Here is a 17648-nt window from a genome sequence, read left to right as displayed (position 1 = left end):
GCGTGCCCCCCCATCCCATTTAGGTTTTCTTCCTGTTCTCAGGTGGAGTATTTCTTGGCCCCAGTTCCTGTCGTGTACCCTAGAAGATGAGCCTCACAGTTAGAGATGGGTGGCATGCCAATAGAAAGGACTCTTGGATGAAGGTGGCATCCACCTGCCTCTAGGGGAAAGTCAAGTCAGTCTCCCAAAAGGCCAGGAGAACAGGCACAAATCCTGACCTTGGGCTAAAACAACATCGATAGTCCATTGTTATTGGGAAATCTTGGTGTTCCAGGCATCCTCTTGCTAAGGACATTCGCTCTTCCTGAGTGTTAATCTCTTGGCAGGAGTTTGTGGAAAATGTGATCTCGGCAGAATGCGGTAGCAAGTTCTATCGGGTTAGCGAGAGGGATCCGTTAGTCTTTGGAGGCCGGTGCACAACTGTGAGACCATGAGCATTGGTTTTTAACAGCTCGGAGGCAGTCCAGATTCAGTTCTGAGCAATGCTGCTTCCCCCGGGAGTCCAGGCTTTCTGTCGTGCTCTTACCTGCGGCGGCAGCATCTTTTCCAAGTGGGGTAAGGTGCTGCATGGTGGCTGGAGAGGGAGGTTTGTTTTGAGCATGGCTTTGTGGACGGCACTGCATGCTGAGGGCGGAGAGCTAGCAAGAGGAGAACGTCCATGGACCCACTGTTTCTTCCCTTTGCTTTGCCGCAGCCTGCACAGATAAGGAGTTGAGGAACCTCGCGTCCCGCCTGAAAGACTGGTTTGGAGCCCTTCACGAGGATGCCAACAGGGTCATCAAGCCCACCATCTCTGATGCAGCTCAAGGCAGTAAGACCACTTTATTCTCACTAATTTCTTTCATTTTACGTACCACGTTTCCTTAGTTACGAGACACTGTTGACTTAACAGTAGCCTTTTGGGGTAATCAAAGAAACACTATGTTATATGCACACACTGACTTAAAATATTTTCTTGATTCCAATGCATTTCCCCCTCCTCCATATAACAACTTAATTTTTTAAAGTCTGGCCACAAAACTATCATATGTTTAGTATAGAGACTTCAGAAAATACAAAAAATACTTAACAATCCACGATTTGAACAGCTGTAAGCGTACTGTGGCATATACTTGCAATTTGTTTTCCTTACCATACAGAAAAAAAACCAACACCTGTGTCTTCGTACATACAGACAACACACGCGCCACAGGCTGTCCTATGCCCTTTTATCACTCAGCAAGAAGCTTTGGAAGGTCAAAAGGGCAAACGCTGTTCGTCAGTAGTGCACTCTGTAATAGCTACATAGAATTTCAAGTTATGGACAGAATTTATGTAATTAGACATCTATTACAGAGCACTGAAGTCATTCCTAATGTTCAGCTTTTATAAGCAACTCTGTACTGAACATCTTCGGTCATTTATCCCCTCCTCCATCAGTGCATTGGCGGAGCCTGTATTCAGGGCCTCTTCATAAGCTAAAGAGAAAACTCAGAGTGGGTCAGCATCTTTGTACCTTAATGGACTCTCTCATCACCTTGAACTCAAAGACAATTAGGGGTAGTCTTCTCCACGCTGTGGCCCAGTGGCTCAGAATGTCTTACCCAACAACACAGTTGTTCGAATATATGGAGTTTTACATCTGTTGGGATCCGGAGCTTAACCACTCTCTGGTGTTCGGCCAGAATAAGAGTGATTGCCTTAATTATGGGTTATTCTTTGTGGCTTGTAGCTGTAGATACTGGTACAGAATATTGATCTAAGGGGCAATTCCTTCCCTAGTTTGGATTTTACAGTTGAAGGGGAAGATAGTGTTTGCTTCTCAGGATCTAAGTATCCAAAGAGTGGTTTCAGGTGGGTGAGTCTGGGAAAGGAGGAGGAAGATAGTTTCTTCTTCCATTCCTGACGGAGGCTTCCTTGAGAGTTTGTGGACAATTCGTTCACAGATGGTCTAGAGGAACTTTTCCCTGGGATCCTCTAGGAGCAGCCAGGCCCTCGGGCTTTCTGAACAACCTTTCAAGGAAGCAGATTGATGCGCAGAGACCTGCTTCTTGTGGCCTCCAGTCCCACGAGACTCCTTGTGCAGACAGCTGGGGAGCTAGCCAAAGACCTGCCCTTGGCCAGAAGCAAAGTGAGTCCCCAAAGAGGCTTTAAGGTGTGATGTCCTCAAGCAACTGCAGTGAAGGGAATATAAAGGACCAAGGGTGGGTTAGCCCTCAAGGCCACAGGAGGGAGAGAGGTTTTCATAAATTCAGGAGTTGTGAAGAGGAAACCATGGAACCTTACAAGTCCCACATGCTTGGGGCCAACTCAAAGGGCTGTTCTCTTCCCCCTCCACCTCTAGATACCAGATGCAGGTGCCTTTTCTCTAGAACTTTCCAAACAGGTGTTTGGGAGGAGGGGCTTCACCTGCAGACGATGGCCCAACCAGCTTTGGCACTTCTCTTTGGTGGTCAGTGAGCAGTAAGCTTCTCTTGGCCACGTATGAAAATGTTAATATCCCATAAAATTGATGTGTATTACATAAAATATTCTATATAAAACTGTGGAGCCAATTAGTGTCAGAGTAAATGATCTTGCTTCATTCAGCAGTCCCTAAGGACATCCTCGTCATAGAGATTGTTCAGTCGTGACCTCAAAGAAGAGGCCACATTATGCCCCCTAGTCTCTATAGAGAAAGGGGATGTGTTCTAAGACATGTTATAAGGTGTTGATGGGAATAACTTTATAAACTGATATTTAGGGTTGAAGGGCCAAACTCTGCAGTAGCTCGAGAACTTCTCTCCACACTTGCTTTTACTGAGCACTCACTACGTGCCGACACTGGCAGAGGCTACGCGACGTGGTCTTTGCCCTCAAGGAGCTTGTTAGCATCTGATGAACATGGATTGACAGGGGAAGCAGAGGGTTCTGGAAGAGCTTCGAGGTGGAGGTGCTGTACTTACGTCACTGGTTTCTGTACAGTAAAGAACGTTTAATAGAAAACCAAGGCTTTTAAAAGGCTGGGTGCACTTTGCTATGTCTCCTGTTCTTCAAGCGGCGTTGTAATGAATACAGAAACCCGCTGAGCAGACAGGGAGCCGTCAGCCCCACCAGGGCCTCAGCTGTGGCCGCTGGACCACCGCCTTGCACTGCCCATCCTCAGGCTTGGGCCTCCAGCCAGCTGGGTGTCCTCAGGGTGGGAGGGTCGCGTGCGGCACAGGCAGCCCCAGGAGCAAAGGGATTGGGAGAGTAGGGCTGGGCCACGGGCCTTGGAAGCCCAGCTCCACGGTTAGAAGATCTCGAGCAAGCCGCTTAAGCCTTGAGCTCCCCCGCCCCCAACTGTAAAGTAGAAGGGACACAGCACTTTAGAGGACTCTTAGAAGGATTCAGTGAGATAATGAAAAATAAGTTGCTTAGAGGACTACCTTAAATAACAGAAAAATGAACTTTTATAGGAATTTTCCTGGGAAAATAAAACCACTTCTACAAATCCAACTTATGGAACAACTTGAGATTGCACAGAGCTCTGATTCGGAAAGAAAGACCAACTTTGGATCTGGGGCCTTCTCTGGGGGTTGTCGGCAGTAGACTCAATATCCTGAGTGTTAAGCAAAGTGTTATTGTTCTAGTGCGCACAGTTCCCATTGTGGAAACAAATAATAATTCTTTAAGAAAACTACCCCTCCTCCCCCAGGGAAATAAGAAAGAAATCATTGTCTGAGTCAATTTGGATTCCATATCATGTATCTCTTGAGGGGACTGCAGAAAAGAAGAATGGGGAACAGAGGCAGGTACCTGGCTTGTTTTCCCATTAATGTTCAGACGGCTTGGATTTAACAGTCCTTTGGGACGTAATCAGCGCTTCTGGATTGTGCCGTATAGTTTCATTTCACTGCCATCTTTTTTTACTATAGTTTCTTTTGCTTTGGTGTTTCAGATATTTTCCCCTAAATATAAAAGTGTAGTTTGCAGAATCACAAGTTTTTCCTTTTGCTCACCATGTTTGTACTCCTCCTTTGGGGCATACCCTGTTCTGAGCAAGTCTGGTAAATGAAAACTCATATTTACATTCCACATAAATTTGTGTTAGGGAGTTGTTCCCTTTGGGACATACTTTCCTCAAATGCTGACTTCTGTTTAAGAGCATTTTAAATTATTTTATTGAACCCCCCACAGCAATAGTATCTTCTAGTAGGGCAGACTCAGTAGCCCCTGAGACTGACCCTTGGAGGGAAAGTGCCTCAGGAGAGGAGGGGGTGGGTGGGCCCTGGGCCGCCTCTTGGGTCAGGCCAGTCCAGGCTTGCTGGCCTCTGACATGCACCCTTCTCTCTGCAGGATTTGACACCAGCATCCTGCCCATCTGCAAGGACTCCCTGGGCTGGATGTTCAACAAGTTGGACATGAACTATGACCTCCTGCTTGACCACTCAGAGATCAATGCCATCTACCTGGATAAGTATGAGCCCTGTATCAAGCCTCTCTTCAACTCCTGTGACTCCTTCAAGGATGGCAAGCTCTCCAACAACGAGTGGTGCTACTGCTTCCAGAAGCCTGGAGGTGAGGCAGGGGAAGGTGGGGCGGTCCCGCACTCAGGGCAGCCACATTGGCCGTCAAAGGCCCGGGTATCACATACTAGGGAGGCAGGTGGAGGTCAGCAGGCCAAAGGGCATGGCTAGAGAACAAAGAATTCAGCCGATAGAATGGCAGACGCAAAGGCTCTTTTCTTCTCATTTATTTCTATTTTTATCATTGTATATTAGAAAACCCAAGAGCATAATGAAAGGGCCCAATACCTCACTTCCCCTGGGGGAAATCTCTTAACTGTCTCGTGCCTTAGCTTTTACATCTGTAAAATGGGTGTAGAAAGCTTTGCTACATCATTCCCAAGGTCACTGTGAGATCCTTTACGTGAGAACTGTACAAATGGCAGAGTACCGTAATGCCCCCGTCGCGTGAATTCTCCATTGTTCCCCTTAGAGAAAGCCTCTTGTCAGCTTCTCCAGGGTAAATACAGATTTATACTGAATCTCAGAGGCAAGGATATTTTGGTGAAACTCCAGCTCACTTAATAAAGAGACAGCATTTGAGGAGTTTGTGGAAAGAAGACAGGAGTATCTCACATCATGGCAAGTCAGACAAGAGAGCTCGCCACAGCCTGTCAGGAATCCAGAGGCGGGAGCTCGGAGTCTCCAGGAGGAGCCGCATGGCCTGGCTTTCCTTCTTCTGTCTGAGCTTCCTGGGCTTGCACACCCAAGCGTGGCATTGCACAGCTAGCTGGTCTAGCGGACAGTGGCTTGTATCGGAATTCTAGTCCCACGTCCCATATCTGCTGAGTCGGAGTCAGGGATCATGGATAATCTATCCTGAGCACGGCTGTAGAGCATGGCTCCCCCACCCCCTGCCCCCCGCCCAGGAATGGAAGATGGCTACAAATATTAGAGTTTTAAAATGATCGGTGTGTCTCTGCCTGCATGCGTTCCGAGTCACTATCCACACAGAGCAGGAAATGTAGGCATTGCACAAGGGCACTCAGCGTCAAGTCCATGTGTCTGTTTATAGGACTACAAGATGCATTCCTACAAGCAGAATTACTGGCCATAGGATATGTGCATTTTTAATTTAAGTGTTACTTCCAATTTGCCTTCCAAAAAGATTGCACTAATTTTTACTCTTGTCAGGAATACCTAGTTCTCTGGTGTCATCTTTTGTGTGTTTTTAGGAATTTTCCCTAAATGGATTACATTAGTACTGTTCTGGTCACGTGTATTGCAAGTATTTTTGTTCCCCCAAATTTGACTTGGTGCATTTTTGTTAGAAATTTTTCAATATAATAATGTGAAGTTTCTCCATCTTTTATGGGTTCTTGGAAACCATAAGGCTTACCTTAAGCTTAGAAAGGTATTTGGTACCATGAAATACTGAAGCAATTCTCTTGTATTTGTGTTTTCATCAGTACCTTTTGGTTGGTTGTCTGGTGATATCTTGTATCACTTTAGATTTTTTCGGGGTGTGGTCAAGTAGGGTCCCAGCCCCTCCCCCACCCCTGGAGAGAGTTGTTCAGTTACCTTTCTGTCATTCATTGACTAACCCGTCTTCCTCCTCGAATCTGAATGCTTCCTCTATTGTATATAAAACTTCTTCAGGTATATCTGTCTATTCCCACACCTAGCGGGGCCACCCTCTCCTGCCACTCATCTTTCAGAATCTATCTGGATATTCCTATGCTTATTGTTGTAGGTCTTATTAATCTAGAGAGAACTGATAGCTGTGTCATAGTGAATCCCTGGATTCTAGGTCAGCATCTATTAACCAGTGGAGTTACATTTTTAAGTTTTCTTCTCACTATACTTCCCTTGTATTTATCCTCCTTGTAAACAAAATTGATTTTTTTTCCTATTATATTTCCTTGCTGGTGGTTGTTTCAGGATTAATTTTGTTCACAGCCACCTTACTAAGTCCTCCTTTTGTTTGTAATAATTATTCGGATTGGTTTCCTTTGATTTTTCAGGTGTGCAAAGTGATATTTTTCTTTTTTTTTTAATCTCCTCTCTTTTTCATCCTATCAGCTGGTACTTTCAAATCAGTGTTGAATCTTAGCCATGTTCTTGTCTTTTTTAATTTTATTTTATTATTATATTATGTTAGNCTTGACTTATTTCACTTAGCATTATCTCCTCCAGTGCCGTCCATGTTGCAGCAAATGTTGAGAATTCGTTCTTTCTGATAGCTGAGTAATATTCCATTGTATATATGGACCACAGCTTCTTAATCCAGTCATCTGTTGAAGGGCATCTCGGCTCCTTCCACGATTTAGCTATTGTGGACAATGCTGCTATGAACATTGGGGTGCATATGGCCCTTCTCTTCACTACATCTGTATCTCATGTTCTTGTCTTAATAGAACTACCCGGAGTGATCCAGTACTGAGATGACTGTGGGCTTGAGTCCCTGTAACCTCATGTGACTGTAGCCAGCATTCAGGCTTCACGGAAGTAAGCAAAGCCTCAGGGCGAGCGCCTCCTGCAGAGGGGTGACCCCTGGGACCCTGAGAGTGAGGCTACTGCCTTTACCAAGGGACAGAGGCGGTCACTGCACCATGTGGATGTCCCTGGGCGGGCTGTCCTTTGAGTAGCGGCTGAAGGAGGCCGGAACCCCCTCGCATGGCACATGATGGCCTCTAGGGAGGAGAAGTTGAGCCAAGTATAATCAAAGTCAATTCGTTGCAGTTCTTTTTTTGTTTCTCATTTTGTGCATTTCCCTCTTTTATTAAGTGAGGTTCTTTATTTTTTGTTGGGTTCCCACCACCACCCTCCCTGACCCATAGCCAGTCCTCGGAGTTCTGTTTACTCTCCACGTTTCTTCATTATTTCCTGTTGATTAATGTGTGTACTCAAGGCTGACATTTGTCTCCAAGGCACTCTCGTAGCTGTACGCCACAGGTATTCCATCTGTGGTATTTTTACTGGATAAACGTGTAGATATTCTACAATTAAGGCTCTGAGTGCCTCAGACCCCAGAAAATTTTGAGAGCACACTTTTTAATTTTCCCTGTAGTAGGATCATTTATTGACTGGTTTTGATATTTTTCTTTAGTTTTCTGTTTGGGTTTTAGAGCTTTTTTTCAAAAATTCTCCCTGGAATTCTATTCCTTGAAATAACACTTGAATATTTTTAAATATTGCTGTTTTGTTTTCTTTTAATACCGAAACAAAGATGCTAAGTACAACTGTCTCAGAGCCAGAGTTCCTTGTCCTGCTATCTTAAACATGGTTCTCCTAGCACTGGTTTAGCTGTACAGTAATGGGAACCCATGTTAATTCTTTTCCCTTTTGAGGACATGAATTTCCTTGGACATGTCTTAGTTTGGCTCAGTCTGTGTGTGCCCTTCCCGGGGACACGTCATGCATTTTTAAGCTGTGGAATTAAAACTTTGGCTCCATTTGAGTAGTCTTCTCGCAGAAGCATCAGTAACATGGAGGTTACACCTGACTTCCGCTTCAGATACAACCTTCATTTCTTCCAGTGTTTAATTGTGTCCTTGACTCCTTGTATCTGCGTTGAGCTCTGCTCTGTCTTTTTCACTAGCAGCCTTGACTACTTAGAGGGGTCTTTGGTAACTCTTGTCACCTGCTCAGCAGCCAAAGTTTTTTCCTGTTAGGATTCTTAACCTGGAGTTTGGTCTTGCTCTTGACTGTTTTTCTTGCAGCAGTTTCTAGTAGGTCTCAGCCTGATTCGTGTTTCCTTGTTGAAAGAGAAGTAGAATTTTTTAAATCACCGTGGGACAATTTGAGGAACTGACAGTGTTATGTGAATGCAGGTGACTTGTGCTGTCTTGGAATAGACTTTCAAATGCCTGTGGTTTCACACAAACGAATAATGGTACCTACTTTGTTGTAAAGAGTAAGACAAAGTTCTAGAACATTTTCTGGTATGTGTGTCCTAGTAAATGCTAATCTTCAAAGACAGAATTTATTTGTCTTTTCCTTGTTTTTAGTTGGCATCTTTCTTCTATACTCAAAGTGAACAAAATTATTAGCTTTTCTCACGGAACAAGCAGCAAAACGGGGTAGTGTGTAATGCACAGGGTAACAGATGCAAAGAGGTGCTCAGGTACTTACTCCAGGCCCCAAAGTTGCTTGAGCAGAAGTAGTGTAAGGCCCTGGGGCACACAGCAGAGCCTCCCCGAGCCACAGGACGGATGTGCCCTGCCAAGTCAGGGTGACACTCAAGACGGTGAGGCCATCTTGCTTTCAGCTCAGAATGGAGTAAGTTCTTGGGAGATAGGAGAACCACACACTCCTATGCCCCCCACTGTGTCAGCCCTTCACCACAACAGGTGTTTCATAACTGAGGACCTGGAAGTGGAGAGAGAGACTTATCCAAAGCATTCAGCTATAAGGTGGCAGAGCCGGGAGTTAAGGTTTCCCTTTTTTCTATTCACTGCCTTTCTGCATATCTTGGATAGCTTCATAGTTGTCCCCTGAGGCCTGTGCTGTACTTTCCTGGGGCCGTGAGTCAGAAAGTCTAATCCTCTTTCTCTCCTGCAGCAAGACCCGGGGGTACATGAAAGATCTGTCACCTTCCCTCTGGTTAGTTGCTCCGGGGTGTGCATTCGGAACATTTAACCACTAGGAAACTTTGATCCTGGTTCTCAGCTGATTAAAACAGCCATTACCAGATCACCTAGTTGGCATTTGCCTCAGTGGAGAGTGGGCAGAAAAATTAGTATACAATGCAAGTAGCCCCCAAATACTGTTCAAGTACCTTGCGGTATAAGATTTTTTTTTTTAAATTAGTAACACTAATGGCCTGAATTTGTTTTGCTGTATAATAACAGCATATGGAGTAATTCCAGTCCCAGGTGTGTCATTGTGTACATTTCACGTCAAGAGTGAAGCCAATCATTAGAGATTATGTCCTGCACCATCTGGAAACTGACTTTCATAAATTATTTTTTAGGTCTCCCTTGCCAGAATGAAATGAACAGGATTCAGAAGCTGAGCAAGGGGAAAAGCCTGTTGGGTAAGTACAATTTCTTGTCACTCGTTTAATTAAACCATCCATGTCTCTTGTAATATTGAGCCACAGCAATGGTTATTCAATTAGGTACCAGTGTTTCCTGAAAGAAACGCCTCACTTCATCCCCAGACAGCTGGCCAGAGGTAATCTGAGGATGGGGAGCTGGTTGCTGCCTCCCTGAGCCCAGGACTAGTGGGCGGGGATCCCATACCATCTCTCCGCCCTCACTGGGTCTGTAAATTCCTGAATTACTCCCCAGATCAAGTTGTCCATTCGAGGAGGAAGATGAGCTGTACCCTCTTCTGTATTTGTCAGATAGGGTTCAAAGACTTGAGGGTGCTTAAATGCGTATCTGGCTTCATGTGCATAATCGTACAGGCTGTTCAGACAGTGTACGTCTCTCTCTCGGTCCGAATGTTACCTGTGTTTTTCCCCGGACATGCCAGTCTGTGGCTGAGGTACAGGTAACAAATGCTGGCTTGTTGAAGGTGCAGCCACGTGTCCTCTTCCTCCGGCACTCAGGGGGCATCATGGCATTCAGACCCAGCCATTGCAGCGCGTGGTAAATCTCATTTGTTGGCCGAAACAGGAGTCTGTGTTGCTTTACTTGCTTTTTGAAAGGAGAGCTGACGGCTGCAATACAGTAATTCAGAATTACTCCTGTTAAGCAGGTGCAGTGCCTAAGCAGTGTGGCGTTTCAGACGTGTACCTATTTACTGGAGGAAAATGGGCAAGTTTTCTGCAGACTGTCAAAAGTAGGCAGTCTGGCAGGTTGTCCTCGCTGCTTTTTGGGTCACCTCAGAGTAGCTAGATTCTCTTCCTTCCTTCTACTTCTGAGAGTTACTTTATTCATTGGCTTGCCTCAGACGTCTTCACTTCTGATAATGCCCCCTGTTCGACTCAGAAAGAAGCTGACCTGTGTGGACCTAGGTTCTAGAAAGACCAAGGCATCTTTCTGGTGTGAAGGCAAACTGGCTGGCTCCCTCCTCCCCTAGATCTTTCCAGTGCAAGGGCTCGTGCTCACGTCTCCATGCAGGAGGTGCACAGGCAGTTCTAGAATTAGTGTACATCTGTTCTGAAAATTTTATTTTCATTCGCTATGGAGATCTTCTGCCTTATTATTTAATAATGAATGAGACATTTATAAGGTACATAGTCTGAGATAAAACGTCTCATCTTCCATTTTCCCTAGCTCACCCGAATGAAGTGCCCATCTTTGTCCTATGATGAATCCCACCTAGTTTTAAAACTGGCACATCTCCCCACACACGGAGATTACTCTGGCTGACTCATAAAAATATCATTGACCTTTCTTGCACATTATTTAAATATCCTAATATAATGCATGTATTTTCAGGGGCATTTGAATTTAAAAAAATAAGCAACAGTCAGTTATAATTACTGCCTACTCTGGGAAAACGGTCATTCTATTACATTATAGATTTAGAGCGTCACCTGCTTCTTACCCACCTGGAGGCTAAGCCCTGTATGCTTGTGTGTGTGTCAAGGGCTATGGTTTTCCAACTGCAGCTCAAGAAGGATCAGTATTTCCCCAGCTTTATAGTAGTTCTTTTCCTTTGCAGGCCTTGATTGAGAATCTATTCACAACTCTCTCCTCTCTGCCTTTTGGTTATAGGAATTATCTGTTTGTTTGTTTGTTTTTTTTCTTTTCCTTCCTCCTGCTGTGCACTGGCTGAGATTGTGGGCACCACCCCCAACTCTCACACCAGCAGATTTACTTATCAATCATTTAGGAATGGTTTTCTATGGTTATCCATTTGCTCTCTGAGAGCCTGGTCATCTTAGACTAGCCTGGTGAGCAGGGTGTTGAAGAGTTGTTGCCACAATCAGCAGGATCTGAGATTAAATCCAGTTCAAAGTTGTAAAATCGTTGCCTCCCATGCTACACTTCCTTCTGGAGTCTATTACTTGAAATAAAATCAGGGAGTAGAAAGCCAGAGAGGTAAGCAAAGACCTTTGTCTTCAAATCAGTGTTACTACTCTGGTCATAGGCAGGAGTATTTTCCCATAGAATATGAGCACATAATTATGAAACACACACACTCTAAGAAAAACCAAAACTGAGAATCAGAGCATTCAAGTGTGAGGACAGAGGTATTCTCAAACCACAGGTTAAGTTTACTAACCCCGGACTTACTAAAACTCTACAGAAAAACTCCCAGGAGGAATTATCTAGACCTAATTGTGGAAAAGAAGACAGACATGCTATTAAACCTAAGTAAATATGACCTATAGAAATGTTCTATAGCAAGAAAGAATTAAAATTTCAGACTGTTGGGAACAGTGAGAGTAAAAGCTTCTAGTTTATTCAGGTAGAAAATAAAACCTAGATTAACTTGAAATCTTATTGTTGAATTTCCCACAGAAATTCTTTCCCAGAGAAAGAGAGGCCTAACAGGCATACTGGGAATAGAATATATAGTTGTTAAACCTACAGAAGAAAAAGATGGACTTGATCATTTCAACGAAAGTCAGGAAAGGGTGGGGGGAAGAAGAGCAAATGTAAATGGACCAAAACTCATTATGAGACCAATTGTTAACTTTTAGAGAGTTAAAGGTTAAACCATTCCACCAAAAATTGAAATTAAAAGATTTTTATGAAAAGGAGTCTGTTTGGAATTCTAGAGCCAAAGAGGGATTATCATATTGCTGAAATGTTCATTTTTTCCCCACCATATTATGGTATGCCTAAGAGAATTCCAAGGAGGAATTGTCATACCTACCATACCTCTTGAAACTTAGCTCAAGTAGACCAAAGAAAGAAATGAGTAACATTAATCAGCATTCATATATATGTATTCCTGTACATAAGCAGGGAATGTATTATCTTTTCAAACACACTGGAATATTTGCTTTGGTTTATGCCACAAAAGAAAACTAAACAATCCCCAAAACCTATCACAGATTAAATTCACTTGCTAAAACACAAGTAGAAACCAAAAATGAGATTATTTACACAAACCCCATACATGGTGGGGGGGGGGATATAATCAAAGATGAAATAAAAAGTACAAAACAGAAGAAAATGAAAATTTTGTGTACCAAAATCAGAGGGAAGCAATTAAAGTAAAACTTACCTTCAGGTGCATTTATTAAAAAAAAAAAAAACCAAAACAGTAACTGTTCTAATTAGAAAGCATTATAGGAATAATGCAAAGTGAAACAATCAAGACAGTGAAATAGACAACTCTTTGGCAATAGGAAAGGCTCATATACTGTTATAAGTGGGACTGTAACTTCAGATATACAATGCTATAAACTTGTGGTTTTCAAATTTCAGCATGTATTAGAATCACTTGGAGGCTTTATTAAAACACAGTTTGCTAAGCCCTTCTCTCAAAGTTTCTGATTCATCAGATCTGGGGTGGGGCCCACATATTTGCTTTTCTGTGATGTTTCCAGGTGTAAACCAAATTCAGGAGTACATTAAAAGGATCATTTACCATGATCAAATGGGATTTAACCCTGGGATGCAAGGATGGTTCAAAATACATCACATTACTAGAAGGTGGTGTCTGAATAGACCCAGAAAATACATTTGACAAAGTTCAACATCCATTTATCATTTTAAAAAACTCAACACAAATTAGGTATAAAAGGAACAAACCTCAACATAGTAAATGCCACATACAGCAACCAACATCATACTCTATGGTGAAAGGTTGAAAGCTTTTCTTCTTCTTCTAAGACTAAGGTATCCACTATTTTTTTTTAAAGATTTTATTTATTTATTTGACAGAGATAGAGACAGCCAGCGAGAGAGGGAACACAAGCAGGGGGAGTGGGAGAGGAAGAAGCAGGCTCATAGCGGAGGAGCCTGATGTGGGGCTCGATCCCATAACACCGGAATCACGCCCTGAGCTGAAGGCAGGCGCTTAACCTCTGTGCCACCCAGGCGCCCCTAAGGTATCCACTCTTAACACTCCTATTCAGCATAGTACTGGAAGTCCTAGCCAGTACAGTCAGGCAAGAAGAAGAAACAAAAGGCATCCAAGTAAAGGAAGAAGATTTTCTTTGTTTTGTAGCTGGTATGTTTTAACCAAGGAAGTGAAAGATCTATAAACTATATGACACTGATGAAAGAAATCAAAGACAACACACATAAACTGAAAGGAATCCCATGTTTGTGGATCAGAAGAGTTAAAATTGTTAAAATATCCACATTACCCAAAGCAATCCTGAGAAAGAAGAACAAAGGAGACATCACACTTCCTGATTTCAAGCTGCAGTCATCAAAATGGCATGTGGCATAAAAACAGAAAGACGAAGGGAACAGAATCAAGAGCCCCCAAATAAATTCATGTATATAAGGTCAACTAATATTTGGTAAGGAAGCCAAGAATACTCCCTGGAGAAAAGACAGTCTCTTAAATAAACAGTGCTAGGAGAATTGATTACATATAAAAGATGATTGAAACTAGATCTCAATTTTGACGAGTGGTATAAGATAAATTCAAATGTAAGAATGGAAACCATAAAACCCTTGAAAGAAAACATAGGGAAAAAGCTCCTTGACATGGGCCTTGGCAATGATTTTTTGGATGGGTCACCAGAAGCACCGACATTAAAAAATTAAAGACACTTCCGAACAGCAAAATTATCAACAAAATGAAAAGAAAACCTACAGAATGAGAAAAAAATATCTGCAAACCATATATCTGAGAAGGGATTAATAGCCAAAACGTATAAAGAACTCACGCAATTCAACAGNCTAAAGAACTCACACAATTCAACAGCAAAAAAAAAAAAAAATGATTTAAAGATGGGTAGAATATCTGAACAGACGTTATTTTTTAAAGATTTATTTGAGAGAGTAGGAGGAGAGGCAGAGGGAGAGAACCTTCAAGCAGACTCTACGTAGCACAGATCCTGGTGCGGATTTGATCTCATCGCCCATGAGATCATGACCTGAACCAAAACCAAAAGTCAGACATTTAACTGAGACACCCAGGCACCCCAGAATGGACATTAGTCTAATAAAAAATATACAGATGGCCAACAAGTCCATCAAAAGATGCAACTAATGAATCATCGAACTTTACATCAGAAATCAGGGATGTACTGTATGGTGACTAACATAAAAAAACAAAAAAAGATGATCTACATCATTAATCATTAGGGAAATGCAAATCAAAACCACAATGAGATACCATCTCACACCTGTTACAGTGGCTGTCATCAAAGCTACAAGAGACAACAAAGGTTGGTGAGGTCACAGAGAAAAGGGAAGCCTTGTGTGCTATTGATGGGAATGCAAACTGGTACAGCCACTATGGAAAGGAGTATGGAGGTTCACCAAAAACCTTAAAATAGAACTACCATATAATCCAGCAATTCCACTTCTCAGAATATGTCCCAAGGAAATGACATTTTATCAAAGAGGTATCTGCACCCCCATGTTCATGGCAGCATTATTTACAATAGCCAAGATAGGGAAACAACTTAGGCGTCCATCAGTGGATGAATGCATAAAGAAATTATTGTATGTGTGTGTATACACAATAGAATATTATACACCATAAAAGAGAAGGAAGTCCTGCCAGTTGTGACAACATGGAATGACCTTGAGGACAAGATGCTAGGTGAAATCCAATAGCGTATGGCTTCACCTGTATGCGGAACCTAAAACAACCACTCATAGGAAAAGACATCAGACTGGTGGTTACCTTAGGTAGGGGGAATTGGAGAACAGTGGTCAAAAGTTACAAACTTCCAGTTTTAGCACAAATAAGTACTAGGAATTTAACGTACAGCATGAGGACTACAGTCCGCACTGCAGAATGGTACACAGCAAAGTTGTTAGTAGTCAATTCTAAGAGTTCTCATCACAAAGGAAAGATAGATGTTAAACTTACTGCAATAATCATTTCACAGCATACATAAGTCAAATTTTGCTGTACACTAGACATTGCCCAGTGCTGCATCTCAATCCTATCTCCATAAAACTGGGAAACTATTAAGAAGTTATTAATAAGAATAGTACCCATTCACATTTTAAAGGGAAAAATAAGAACTCACCCAAGACGGGACCCTGTCTCTCCTTGAGCCAATCCAGGACCCTGTAGATCTTGACTAAGTTATAACCAGCCACTCCATTCTCCCTCCTAGCTCTGCAGGAAATCCCGTCTGATGTGTGAAGCCTTCTTGTCTCTCTTGGGGGGCATTAACCCTGATTATCTGTGCACACTGGGTTCAAATTGGACTTTTTCTTCCCTCAGGAGCATTCGTCCCTCGGTGTAACGAGGAGGGCTATTACAAAGCCACGCAGTGCCACGGCAGCACGGGGCAGTGCTGGTGTGTGGATAAATACGGCAACGAGCTGGCCGGCTCCAGGAAACAGGGCGCCGTGAGCTGTGGTGAGTAGGGCCTTCTGCGTCAGCCCCACAATGACCTCTGTTGACTGGCAGGTCTTGACTATAAAGATCTGGGTGGAAGAATCTCGAGACATATCTGTGGTCTACAGTGAATCAGTTTCCAGTGGAGACGCAGTGACATTGAAGCCCCACTACAGTAGGCAAAGCTAGCTTTCTGAGTGACAGGAAATCACCCTGACCAGGGGATTGGATCACGTTTTTTGACAGAGAATGATTTCGATAAACCTTCCAAGGTTCCACGCAAGAATGTAGGAGCATCTCCAGCCCTCTGGGGTTCACAAAGCTTGCGGTCCACGCCATGTAGACTAACCCCATCCAGACAGAGATGCTCCAATATTCAGAGAGTAGAATGCGTGGTTTCTCCCTACTCTTGAGTCACATGAAAAGGAACCACTCCTATGGTCCAGAGGTAAAAGCGGCAGCTAACCTCCCATCTTTTCTTTCTTTCTTCTTCTTTCAGAAGAGGAGCAGGAGACGTCAGGGGATTTTGGCAGTGGCGGCTCTGTGGTCCTGCTAGATGACCTAGAGGACGAACGGGAGCTGGGACCAAAGGACCAATTGGGGAAACCGAGGGTGCACACCCGAGCAGTGACAGAGGATGATGAGGATGAGGACGACGACAAAGAGGACGAGGTGGGCTACATATGGTAGTCCCCACGAGGACGAGGACACGAGGTTTGCACAGATTTGCGAGTCACTTCCTACTCCTGCATTTGTATCTAAGACTCCACAGCACCAAGGCCTCTGCTCCATTGTGGCTCTCTGTACCCGACCTGAGGTTTGGAAGACTGCTCCTTGTCCCCAGAGCATTCTGGTCTTGCATACAGTTGTGTGGGAAGAAGGGTGTTGTGTTTTGTTTCTTAGACAGGGGAGCAGCTGGCTGAATTAGAGCCTCCTTCCCTCCCGTGAGATTTTTGCAATGAGCATGTGATGTATGTGGGATTCTGACGGTGCAGGGAGCCCCCACCTTGTAAACGTCCAAGATGCTTTTCGATTACCCACACCAGTGGTCATTCCAGCATGGTTCCCGGCCTTACGGTGTCTAAGTGCTTTTCTTGTGTCCTGTAGATGTCGTGGAAAACACACCACACTGTACTTTCTTCCGCCCTATCCCCACCGCCCCTCGTGTTAATAATTAAAAATTAGTTTTTCATATCACTCTATCTGGCTTCCTATAAACAACAGCCTTAATTCAGTCAAGAGTTCCTTTGTGGGAATTTTATGAACAATGGCGTCTGGATGCTTCTCTGTANTGCCCCTCGTGTTAATAATTAAAAATTAGTTTTTCATATCACTCTATCTGGCTTCCTATAAACAGCCTTAATTCAGTCAAGAGTTCCTTTGTGGGAATTTTATGAACAATGGCGTCTGGATGCTTCTCTGTACGTCCATAAAGATGTCTGTATGTACAGAGTAGACTACGTGTACAAGACACACATGACTCAGAAAAAGCGTTTCAGTATCTTCTAGAAACTCATTTGAGAAACAAACAAACAATTATAAATTTGTCAGCTTGTCCAGACCTGGATCACAATTTCTGGAATAAGAAATTTGTATCAGAAGTCCTTTTTTTGCACTAAGAGTTAGCACTTGTAGCCTACGGGCTGAGGAGGCTCCTTTCCCTATGCATTAGCAGAGTTACTGGAAGCCCTTTGATTTAGATAAGCCTCTGTCCGCCTCACTCACTTTTCTTGCAGAAGCCATGAGACTCCCACATGGGCAACTTCACAAGCCATCTTTTTATTTTCAGCTCAAGCCCTCCCCGCACCACAG

The 17648-nt window shown here is 43.5% G+C and overlaps 1 protein-coding gene across 3 annotated transcripts in view; it reads left to right on the top strand.

The window, feature by feature from the left end:
• Positions 1–17121, top strand: part of SPOCK1 (SPARC (osteonectin), cwcv and kazal like domains proteoglycan 1) — a 500255-nt gene extending 483134 nt beyond the window's left edge. For 2 of the 3 annotated variants that reach the window (XM_034656051.1, XM_034656049.1), the window contains 5 exons: positions 695–811; positions 4297–4518; positions 9421–9483; positions 15720–15857; positions 16336–17121. In XM_034656051.1, coding sequence (XP_034511942.1) covers positions 695–811; positions 4297–4518; positions 9421–9483; positions 15720–15857; positions 16336–16526 — 731 coding nt within the window. In that variant the 3' untranslated portion in view covers positions 16527–17121. The remainder of the gene's footprint in view (positions 1–694; positions 812–4296; positions 4519–9420; positions 9484–15719; positions 15858–16335) is intronic. The other variant, XM_034656050.1, reaches the window with a different exon arrangement.
• The last annotated feature ends 527 nt before the right edge of the window (positions 17122–17648 follow it).

Source organism: Ailuropoda melanoleuca, chromosome 3 (assembly GCF_002007445.2).
Source record: "Ailuropoda melanoleuca isolate Jingjing chromosome 3, ASM200744v2, whole genome shotgun sequence".
Lineage (NCBI taxonomy): Eukaryota > Metazoa > Chordata > Mammalia > Carnivora > Ursidae > Ailuropoda > Ailuropoda melanoleuca.
This window is presented reverse-complemented; position numbering and strand designations above follow the sequence as displayed.